At 40.5% G+C, this 12,241-nt stretch overlaps 1 protein-coding gene across 1 annotated transcript in view; it reads right to left on the reverse strand.

Annotated features, from left to right (window-relative positions):
- The window catches only part of DOCK10 (dedicator of cytokinesis 10), a 190,322-nt gene that overhangs the window by 102,452 nt on the left and 75,629 nt on the right, over positions 1-12,241 (reverse strand). Inside the window, exons 5-7 of the mRNA XM_042458523.1 lie at positions 11,242-11,314; positions 10,853-10,975; positions 7,978-8,112 (exon numbers count right to left, since the gene is read on the reverse strand). Coding sequence (XP_042314457.1) covers positions 7,978-8,112; positions 10,853-10,975; positions 11,242-11,314 — 331 coding nt within the window. The remainder of the gene's footprint in view (positions 1-7,977; positions 8,113-10,852; positions 10,976-11,241; positions 11,315-12,241) is intronic.

A 12,241-nucleotide genomic window follows, 5' to 3' on the forward strand; every position in this document is an offset into this window, starting at 1 on the left:
TCCATTTTACAAGCCTTTGGTGGGTTATGGACCGCCGCTTTGAGGCGGTCTGCCGCCACCGCCGTTTGCTCCATAAGGGAGCCGCCGCAGCCACACCTTGCGGCTCCCTTGCGGAGCAAAAAAGAAGCTCCAAAATGGAGCTTCTTTAAGCGGCGCCTCTATGACGTCGCGAGGCGCCAGGGGTGGACTCGCGATGTCATAGACGCCGTGACACATGCGGACGCACAGCATCCGATACGTAAACATGGCGGCCCCCATGTGGAAGGGGCGCCGCCATGTTGTACATATGGAATACGTACTAGGGTTAGGGCTGTGTGGAAGCACCACCCCTTCCTAACCCTAATACGTATTCCATACATATTTTTGGCGGTTTGTAACCCGCCCTTGCTTCCTATGGAAAAACCTCTCCATTTAAATCCACTTGCTTCTCTCTCTGGTCCCTTTTGCAAGACCTTGCTTACAATGGAAACAACTCTCCATTTAAATCCACTTGCTTCCTTTCTCAATCTGATGTTAAAACCTCTTCTCCAGCACCTGGGAATTGGTTGGGAGAGGTCAAGAGAAGGAGAAGGAGGGATGGAAGTGGTATTTCTCCCTTTTCATCCTTCTGTAAAGCCGCCTAAGTTTTACCCTAGACTTATCCATGGGTCATATCAAAATCCATGATTTTGATCCTGAAACCTTCCCTCAACTTGTACATGAAGTCAACTTGTGGATGAGTATATATGGTAACTAATCAAGTTATAAGCATAATGTAATGAAACAATACATTCATTATTTAAATAAGAAAAGAATTACAAGAAACTATTTATTAATAATCAGTTACTTCCAAGCTCTGAAATCATTATACAGTCGTACTTCGCCTTACGTGGGAGATTTGTTCTGGAACCCGCCGTGTAAGGCGAATTCTGCCTATGCTTGAGCCCCATTCAAGTGAATGGGGCTTGTGTGTACAGCAGCGCAGCAGTGCACATGCGCCAAAGGCACGTGCCCCATTCATCCGAATGGGATGCACCACCACTTGCGCACCACGTGCTCCCACACGGCTTGAGCACATGTGCTCAAAGGCGCGTATAGCACACCTGCGTATAATGTGGGTGCACTGTACTCATTTCCCTGCAATTCAGTGTAAGGGGTGTTGTATGGAGATAGTGGCATAGTTCTCCCAAGGCTGGCAGCAAAAACAGTTCTGAGATTATGTGGTTACCACTGGACTGGGAAGGCATTATCCCTGGATTGTCATCCAATGGGGGATGGAGGAGGAGGAGGAGGAGGAGGAAGGAAGGAAAAACTGGGAGGTGATACCCTAAACTGAAACATGCAAGTGAGTGGACAAAAAGTTTAGGGGGGATAAAAATGGTAGGTACACAGAAATTTTATTAAAACAATATGTTGCAATGGAATGCTAAAAAGATGATGAAAAAATTACAAAGCTATCCTAAGCACAAAAAGGCTTGTTCTGGCCTGTGAGCCACACCCTAACAGACACAAGGCTAATATTGCCAACAGTACTAGGCTTGGGAACTGCAAATCCCATAAAAAGGTCAAGCACACAAAATACCAGTGCACTGACAGATAAATTCCTCTGTGCCTCTCAATATGGAATAAAAAGAGATAGCACGGTATGACCATATAGTTGGGAAATACACAACAGAGAACAAATTAAAAGGGATAACACAGTGCGCCTATTACAGTTGGGAAATACAAAATTGAGACCAAATGCATTTCAACTGAATGTCTTCGTCAGTGGTCATAAAGAACTAATATAGCAGCCTTGTAAAGTATATCATGTAATATGAAGGGACATCCAGTCGCTGTAGGCAAGTTGTTGGTCCTCTTGGACCTAGTATAATGCCTGAAAGAATATGTATGCAGGCAACTCGGACTTGGATGTCCCACATGTAATTGCAGGGCTTGCTTCCCAGTACAGTGGGCCCTCTCCTTACTATTATTATTATCATTAAACTTTATTTATGAAGCGCAGTAGATGTACATAGCACTGTACAAAAAGTCAATAAAATCAAAGAATTTATAAAGCCTGCTCATGGCGTACAATCTAAAGGATAATAACAAATAGAAAAAACAATAGATAATATTACAAAATAGAACTGAATAAAAAGGAAGCAAGTTAAAAACATTAAATATCAAATATCAAATCAAATATCAAAAACAGCCAGATAACAATCACAGACTCCCTGGGAACTTCCCTAAACAATATGGTCTTTAATTCAGTTTTAAAACTGGTTTAGGAAGTGATGAGCCATGCTTGTGTGGGAAGGAGGTTCCAAGAGTGAGAGGCAGCAAGTGAGAAGGGACAAATCTGGGACAGAGCAGTGGAAATCCTAGGCTGGGACAGCTGACCTTGACTACCAGAGTGGAGGGCACGAGTGGGGATGTAAGGAAAACTAAGTTCAGCTAAATAAGGAGGGGCCAGCCTATCCAGGTGTCCGGGAAAGCTGCCAGCAACACTGACCGTAGCTGATAACAGAGCCTTTAGTTCAGTGGAAGTAAAGCAGACCCAGCAAAGAAGCAGTCCGAGGGCAGGTCAAGAATACAAGCCGAAGTCAGGATTCCAGAGATTCCAACGTTCCGAAAGTCAAGCCGAAGTCAGGATACCAGGAAACAGCGTAGTCAAACAGTCCAGGGTCAAAACAGCCAAGAGATAATGTAGTCCGGTCCAAGGTCAAGGTAACAGAAAATCTAGATACAAGGAGCTAGCAGCAATCACGCCGAGGGATCATGCAATAAACTCTAGCAACCAGCATTAGTCTCTCTCCCACTTAAGTAAGGGAAACTCTCCCTCGCGCCACCTGAGGCTGGTTGGCTGATTGCCTCTCGGCAATCCTCTGTGATCTGCGTCTGCAAGAACTCTCGGCTCTTCTCTCTTTGTAAGAAGGCACCTGCAGGCAAGCTTCGTCTCCAGACTCACCACTAGGCTGTGGTACCGAAGGAAGCCTCTCTGTGGCACTAGGACCTGGTTGAATCTCCTCCTCTGGGACTGGAGGATCACAGCTGGGACCTGGCAGGGCAGGAACAGCACCTGGCATTGCCTCAATCAGCCCTTGCTCTGGAGGAGGCTCATCCTCCTCCTCATCCTCCGAGAGCTGATCTTGGCTGGCCATGACATCAGGGCTTTAAAAGTCAGCAACAGAAGTTTGTACTGAATGCAGAAGGGGAGCTAGTGAAGGGATGACACTAGAGGGGAAACATGGTCAAAATGGCGAGTGAAATAATACGTGCAGCTGAATGATAGACAGAAATTAATGGGCGGAGGTGAGAGAGAGGAAGCCCTGCCAGGAGAAGGATACAGTAATCTAGTCATTCTGGATCCCCCTGCGTAAGGGAAAATCCACCTATGCTCTAGCTCCATAGGAAATAATGGGCACATGCATGTGGCAGCGGAGCGTGCATGTGCCATGGGCATGCGCACCATTGTTTTACTCCCTGCACGGCTTCTGCATAAGCTGAGAGCTGCATAAAATGTATCTGCACATGCACAGGCGCACTGTATACTTTTTCTATTAAAGTTTATTTATATGGGGGGGGGGCAGAAATGGAAGATTTGGTGGTGTGTCAAAAGGGGAAAGGAACCCATCTCAAGGGCTGAATAAAACAGCTTCCTTTGTTCCTAAAACAAGGAACAAATTTCATTAATTTGGATATTCTTCTGCAGAGAACACTTCATTCTTGCAAAGACAATCAAATTAGATGACAGAATACTACAGTGGTGCCTCGGGATACGAAATGATCGGGTTACGAAATTTCCAGGATACGAAAAAGTTGGATTGGCAAAAACTGTTTCGGGTTACGAAATATTTTTCGGGTTACGAAATTCATTTCGGCGCGAAATTCAAATGCTGCAAAGTGCAGCTATAGGCTTTCCAGTGCTAACGGAAAAGTGTTTCGGGTTACGAAATTTTCGGGTTACGAAAGGAATGGCGGAACGAATTAATTTCGTAACCCGAGGCACCACTGTACCAAGTTGCTTCTGCTGCTTCTGCTGCTGCTGTTGTTGTTGTTGCTTCTTCTTCTTGTTCTTGTTCTTCTTCTTCTTCTTCACAGAATGCATTTAGACATGCGGAGTCTTAAGCACCCAAAACAGCAAGAATTCAATATCCACTTACAAGATATACTTCAAAGTTTTGGCAGGCGCACAAAATTTTACACAAGGGTTTCTTATTTCCAAACCTATAGCCAAGAATTTCCTTCTGTGGTTAATAACTAAAATATCTCCCCTTCCCCTGGTCTTCATTTTCATCTTTACTGCTGCTACCACAACAGAAATGGGCTTTTAATTTAGTCATCTCCAAAATTTAATTTAAACTTCAACATTAGAACATCCAAAAAGAATGTCAGAAATACCACATCATATAGACTAGGACAGATATTCCAAACTTGGACTAGATTGCATCTAACATCTTGTGGAATTATCCATTCCTTAAAACCACACAGCCATTTGAAAGATTCCTAGTGTTTACAGAGTTTATATAAGTTTTTTTTAAAACTTTACTACTGCAGCTCTTCTTTGTTATATGAACTCAGGACCTTCTTCTTCTTCTTCTTCTTCTTCTTCTTCTTCTTCTTCTTGACAAAGAGAAATTCAGTAGAAAGAAACAAAGGACTCTTCATATATTAGATAAATTTCAGGGTATAAAAGATTGTACTCTAAACTATAGCAAATATGGAGGATTAGAAAGCTGGGCAGTTTCATATTCCCCATAGCAGCTTGCACTGTGCATTACATGGTACCAATTATGTCCCCCATATGGAACCAAGAAGGTATTTTAGATGGGGGGGGGGGAGAAGAGGGGGAGGAGTACCACTTCCTCCCAGACCTGCATCTCCAGCTACATATGTCCCTCTCATTGGTGTTTTATTTGTTCAACAAAAGGAAACTGTCCAGCAGAGAACACTAAATAGTATAAAGTTAATCTGGAGTATCTATGTTACTATAACTGCATTTCAAAGGAGGGAGGCATCAATGAAATCAGTAAGTCTCCCCTAAGTCTGGATCCAACTCTACAACTTTTTGAGATGCAAATATCCCCACCCCCCACCCTGATACTGGATTGCATTCCTAATTACTCTGAAGAATCTACATTAGTCAGAGGACACGTAACATTGTGTTATATAAGGAAACCACACGGAAGCAATTACTCCTAATATTTAGCATATTTGCTTATTAGCTCACTTTAATACGTTCCATCTTTTTCTGCAATCATTTTAATGATTAAAAATAACTACAGTTCTTGCTCTAAGTGGATAATACTATCAAATGCAGGTGAGGTGAAGCCCTTGTATTACACACCAGATGTAATTACATACCAGAAGTCCACACCATACTCCCCATAGCTGAAATATATGAATGGATGATGCAACTTAGATGCTGCTATGAGTCAGAGGCACTGTGGTGGGTCAGAAAGCATTTGCAGCTACTTTTTGAAGCCTGTTTCCTCAGTTCAGCAGAGACAAATACACAACAGCTTTAAAACTGAGACATTCACCAGGAAGAATGGTTAGGCAACCACAGCTACATGGTAGAGTGCCTTTAAAAATCTACTTGTTAACACTCAAATCACAATCACCATCATGAGCCATCGCAGCAAAACATAAGATTATCTTCTCACTTTCAAAGAAAGAAGCAGCCACTGTTCACATGGATCTTTATAGGCACATCAGAACTATCTAAAAGTGCCCCTGAACTATCAGATCAAATGAAATAATTTTCCTTGAGCTGTTTCAGAAAATCTTACATGCAATTCAAGTTATCACTTCCCTCTCTCTTATTCAACCAAATGTAGGGGAAAAGTGGTCTGTACTGGCAATTTTAAAAAGGCAATAAATAATACAGGTTGACAACCATCTTAAGGGCACACAAACACACACAAATGTAAATATTTGATTTATCTTGGTTCTGCTCAAATTTCCTATGATGTGAGGGAAAAGTTCCAATATTGGGTGGAAACGTATTCTCAGCATAACATAAGCAACTCAACCAAATTTATAGTGTAGCGTTGTTCTAGTTAAAAACTTACTGGAAATCAGTTTTGCAGCAAACTATTTCTTAAACTTCATGGTTTCTTCCTTTTGTATCTTCTTATTAACAGTATTAAATATTAATAATATCACATGTTTATATATCATATAGTCAGCTGAAATAAATAGTATCATTTGGAACATACTATGTTCATACATAAGGAGAATGTCACCCCCCCCACACACACACACAGAGAAATGAAAAATATGAATCACCATTCCCAGAAGCTTCCTGGAGTGGTTTAGAACAAGACATGGGACTTTATTTTTCCCCCTTAATCACCTAAAAAGGGATTTTACAAAACCAGAAGTAGACTTCTAACCATGTGGTGTTTGATTTCATTTTGGGCATGGTATGGCCAGTCACAAATCCTTGGGGCAGAAAACTGGTGTACTAAAAGATGTAGATGTTGGTGAGCTAGGCAATGGATATATCAATTGAATGATGGTGCCCTCCAAGAATGAGAGGAACAGTTCTATCAATCGAACACCTGTATTTGCAGAAATAGTTTTCACTGGAAAGAAATAGTCATTATTCCTTAAGCCATTTTTTCTCCAGCAGCAATAGTAATTAATTAACTAAATATGAAGGGATGATTTAAGAATATAGTCTCAATAATTTGAATAGATATTGGTTAGGAAGTTATTAGGAAATGGTGAGAGTATCATGTACTCCAGTTTTTCTATTTGGTGCTTTTCCTATCCTGGCCTTTGGATATTATCGAATTACCAGAATATAGCTAATTGTGTGCTTCTGCATCCCTCTGAGGTGACAGCATTTCATTCTGTTCAGAAAGTATAGTAGTTTGAATGTTGAATAAACATCATCTCCTAGTAAGTCAAAAAGAACATTGGGCAAACCAGAGCCAGTCACTTTCTCTCAACTCTAATTCATAGGGCTCTTGTGCAGATGAAATGGGAAATTTACATAAATATACATGAATAATAAAATGAAACCAACTTTTAAAAAATGCCCTGATATAAATGGAGTTCCCCTCATTTTTCACAAAATCATGATGTTCCTGGTTAGCAGGGCTTTTGGGCCTCTGTAGTGATTGTACACATGACTTTCATTCCCTTGAATTATTAAATCTTTTTTCTTAGTTTTATTGTTTTTATATTGCTTTTGTGGTTGCACTGGGCCATTTTTGCAAGTGACTTGAGTAAGTGTGGTTAAGGAAAATTCATTCATAATGGAAATGTATCACTCTGGGAGGAATATATACATTTGAAGTTAGATTAATGAATATGTAAGACCTAATCATCTTTCAAAAGCCAGAATAATGTATTTTTATTAATTTTATTTAATATAGATTTTTAAACTGTGCAAGCAGTGTATAGTAAAACTACAAAACGAATATTCATTCTTCTTAAAATACAACACAACTGTAAAGTATGATCAACATTCCCATATGGACAGAAAGAATATTCAAAAATATCTTTTAAATAATTGAACAACTGTTCGAGTGTTGAGAAATCCTAATGAGAAGAATCTTGCACTGAAAAGAATATTGCAGTTGGGGACATACTCTGTGCAAAATTCACACATAGCTGTTTGGCAGAGAAAACAGCATTTTCTGTGACAGAGACAGCATTTCTGTTGCTGAAAATACCATTTTATGCATAGAAAAAGCTGTGTTCTGTGAAGAAATTGCTGCAATTGGGGCCCTATTCTGTGCAAAATACACATCTGGTTGATTTGCAGTAAAAACAGCATTTATGCATAGGAAATACCTTTTTGTCTGTAAAAAGTATTTCTGTACAAAATAACAACATGCACATTGTGTCTCAAATATGTTTTGAAAACTATGTGGTTTTGAAGACTTTCTCACAACATGAAGAACTGCTAAAATTACTTGTTGCTTTCCTTGAGAAGAAAATTATTGAAGAATAACATTCCTACTGGTCATAAATATAAAACAAAATAAAAGGCTGGCTTACCTGCACAACCCCTGTACAGGAATCCAAAAAGATGCAGCCTTTGGGTTCCTTTGAAATCTTTTCATCTTTGTAAAAATTCATTATGTATGAGTTGTCAGACAACTGTGTCAACTGGAAGTAACGCTTTTTGAATGACTATATGAACAGAAATGAGAAACAGGATTGACTTTTCTGCAAATTAATTTGATTTATGTTTAATTTAAAGAAGAATATTTAAATGAAACATCCCTGAAAATCATTGTCACCAACACATTATCAACCGATAATATAGTGGGCCCTCAGTACAGTATTAGCGGGAGATCCTTTTCAGACCCCCCCCCCCCCACCGGCAGATAACAAGGTCTGCGTATGCTCAAGTCCTATAGAACTCAGTGGTGGCATGGCCATGTGGCCACACCACCATTGAGGACAATGACAATTTGCCCCTGCCCCCTCCCCAATGCCAGCCTCAACGTTTTCATGGTGGCAGGTAGCGCAGGGGTACCTCTTCTTCCCCCTCTTCTTCCCCCGTTACCGCTGTCAGCAGGACAGGCGAGAGAAGTAAAGGAGGAGGAGGAGGAGGGTGGAACTACAATTCCCAGGATTCTCTAGCACTGAGCCAGGGCAGTCAAAGCGGTCTCAAACTGGTTTATTTCTGCAGTATGTTTTGGATCATAGTTCTTTTTGATGAAATCTCTGGAGTTTTAATTTGTGATTTTTAAAAGTGAGAAATAAACTTCTATTATAAAGAAACATAACATGGAGTAGTCAAGTGTTATATTCCGGTGTCATTAAATGGTTGCTATTTAACTGAGTGTATTTTTCCAGAGTACTCTATCCATTTTCAGTGCAGCAGCCAGATCTCCACTTACTCTGCTAATAAAACAAATAAGCCAAGCATCCTCAAATGTGTCCTTGTTCATTTGCTCTTAACTTCTCTTACGTTACTTTGTTAACTATTCTAATAAGGCAAAGCTCCAGACCCTAACATACCAGTCTGTTAGCCTTAAAGGTGAGTCTCCTTTCCAGTTACATGACATAGGGGCGACAGTCAAAATAAACGGGGCAGGGCATTTGGACGATGCACACTTTGAAGCTGGCTGGAAAGCACATCCAAGCTGCACTACGGTGAGAAGAGGTGGACTAGAAAGGAGCTGGATTTTTCCACTTCTTCCTGGAAAATATACACCTTCGCATGTATGTATAAATGCACCATATATACATGTTCTAAAGAGGTGCTGTTTCCAGACCCTAACTCTAATTGTGAATGTAAACACCCTGTCTTGGGAGCACATTTAAAAGGGACAGAGCTGCCATACCCAAGTGGTGAGGGTGGGAATGCCCAAAAGAGAAATCGTGACACCTTTCAAGAGATGAATACAACATACACAAACCAGATAGTCAAAGAGGGGGCATAGGGTGAAGGGGGGCATGATTGTACTCTGCCAGCATCTGAATGAGTACACCTTTGCTCTGATACCCTGTCCTGGTGAAGTGCTGCACATCCAAATGTGTGCAGGTTCACAGGGACAGTCATTCAATGGGATGGTAGTCGCTGGTGGTTTGCTCCTGCAAAGGTGTGCAGAGATGGTCGAGGGAACAGTTAAAAAAAAAAAGTACCCAGTGACGTGGCTTGAAGCTGTGCCATGTGGTCATGACATGCACATTCTAGCCACCTTGGGAGTGGATGATGCTGTTGGTGGGGCTTCAATGTGGCTTTGGAAAAGGAGGCTTCAAGCCACTTTTTCCTGCCCATCTGTTTCACCCCATAAACTCTCCAGCTGCTAGTAACAAGAAAGTAATAAGTTCTTTATGAGGTATGTTGCTCAGCTTCCCCTCTAAAGATGTTTAATAACAGCAAATGGTCCAAAACTATAGCTTGTCCCACAGTTTTGGAAATTTCAGCTCCTATCTTTCCCCCAAAATTGGCAAAAGATCGGGCAGCTCCACCACTGGTGTAGAAAAGATTCTAGATCATCACAGCTCATCCAATACTTTAGTGAACTATTACTAGTTATTCAAACAAATATGAAACACCATCTGCACAGCATTTTCCATATATATTCATGACTGTGTGCTGAAATGGTCTTCAGTAGGTATGAGGACCATATTGGATATCATTCTCTATCATCCAGTGTAAAGTGAAGTCAAAGGCTTTCATGACCGGCATCTATAGTTTTTTGTGGGTTTTTCGGGCTATGTGGTCATGTTCTAGAAGAGTTTCTTCCTGACATTTTGCCAGCATCTGTGGCTGGCATCTTCAGAGAATGCTTGCCTGGAAAGGACTTGGGTATATATATTGTGTGACCTGGAAAGGCAGGAGTGATTTGCAGACCCTTCCACCTTGAGGCCTGCCATTAGCAACAAAACAATACACATGCAAATCAGTCCTTCCTTTCCAGGTCACACAATATATATATATCCAAGTCCTTTCCAGGCAAGCATTCTCTGAAGATGCCAGCCACAGATGCTGACAAAACGTCAGGAAGGAACTCTTCTAGAACATGGCCACATAGCCCGAAAAACCCACAAACACTATCCAGTGTAAAGCTCTCAGACCATCTTACGGTCCTGGAAGCTGCAATTAGATGTTTCCAGTTAAAAAGATATAAACACATAAGCAAATGCTTTTATATTTTACCTCTTTATGTCCTATCAAAAATTGTGCTTTTTCTAGGGGCTTGCTGTGGAACAAAGTGAAACTATAAAAATGCACAACTTGATGGATCTATTGCCATCAAGCATGAATCTAATATTTATTAGAAATTAAAGAGGTATAAGGCTGCTACAGCTATCTAATACTGACATACTGATAGACAACTAAATGAAAATACAAAGCAGAAATGCCATGATCAGGGGTGGGGGCAGATAGATATATCAGTCACTTCTGCCTTACCCGAACTGTAATGCTGTTATTTACTGTGCTGTTAAAATTGCCTTTATAAAGCCAGCCAGATTTGAAAACGCCTGTCCCACCTGCTCCACCACCACCTTTCGAAGATGAGTGAGATGTTGTATCCTGTGTGAAAAAGACTGTTAATAATGAATTGATTTTTTCCCTTTTTTTGAAAAACATCAGAAAATACTGCATGATTGAACACTTGCTTTTTGTTAAAAAGTATCACCTCTTGGTGCCTTTTAAGCACAGATCTTTCTTTAATGCACACAGAATGACAATATATGTTTGTTTTCACTACATTTCAGTTGAAATGGGAAATTGAACACAACAGATAGTACCAACTCCACAGTTAGAAAGGGATAGTGGTGGGGAAGAGATACACTTACTTCATCCTTGTCAACGTCTTCATGATCAATTTCAAAGGAATGTGAAGGAAGTTTCTCTGGTCTGAATTCATAGCTAAGAAAAAAGAAATAGATAAAAATTCATCTACATAATGTACAGTGTGATGGAGTGTTTGTTTTAAATACCCAGAAAGCTGCAGAGAACATGGTCATGATAAGATTGCCATAACTTAAGTTGCAAGATTTGCTTTTGACTATAGGTAGGCCTCTGTTAATGAAGTAGATGTGTTTCTGGGCATTACTTTTTTAATATAAAATGTGGTACCAGAGGTGAAAATAAAATGGATAGAACCTTCTTATGGTGTGTCTTCAAGTCATTGCTGACTTAGGTGACCCCAAAGCAAACCTTCATGGAGTTTTCTTGGCATGATACTGCAGAGGAGATTTGCCCTTGCCCTCCTTTGAGGCTGAGAGAGAGTGACTTGCCCACCCACATCAACATAGAAGCCCTCAGATATTACTCTTTTATGGATTACAAGTCTCAGAATTCCTAGCCAGCAGTTGAAAGTTATAATACCAAAAAAGGTCATTTCTGGGATTCTAAAGACTTCTAGTACAAAAAATAATTTTGTCAAACTCTGATTGATTCAACATTTGAATATTATTGACATCCATGGTGTAGTGAAACCAGAATTAACAGGGTTAAAGCACTGGACATGTGATTAGCAGAGACAATAACATCACCTGCCATCTTCCTGAGGCTTCTGTGTACCCTCTGGAATTAGCAGCAACCATCACAGTAGCTGGAGGAAAATAAGACTTCCCCCAGAAGCCCTGATATATTGTTGTAAGTGATCCTTGTTATAACACAGAATATTTTCTGTTGACCTGGTCCTGAATGTGCAATTAAAATATACTAGCTTTATCAAAGTCCTACTTTTGGATGTTGCTCTTGGAACAGTGATGATGTGAATGTGCATTTAATTAATTCCCAGCACATGAATAAGGCTGTAATCCAAGTAACACTTTAGCTAGATAGTAA

This window comes from Sceloporus undulatus, chromosome 3 (assembly GCF_019175285.1).
Source record: "Sceloporus undulatus isolate JIND9_A2432 ecotype Alabama chromosome 3, SceUnd_v1.1, whole genome shotgun sequence".
Classification (NCBI taxonomy): Eukaryota; Metazoa; Chordata; class Lepidosauria; order Squamata; family Phrynosomatidae; genus Sceloporus; species Sceloporus undulatus.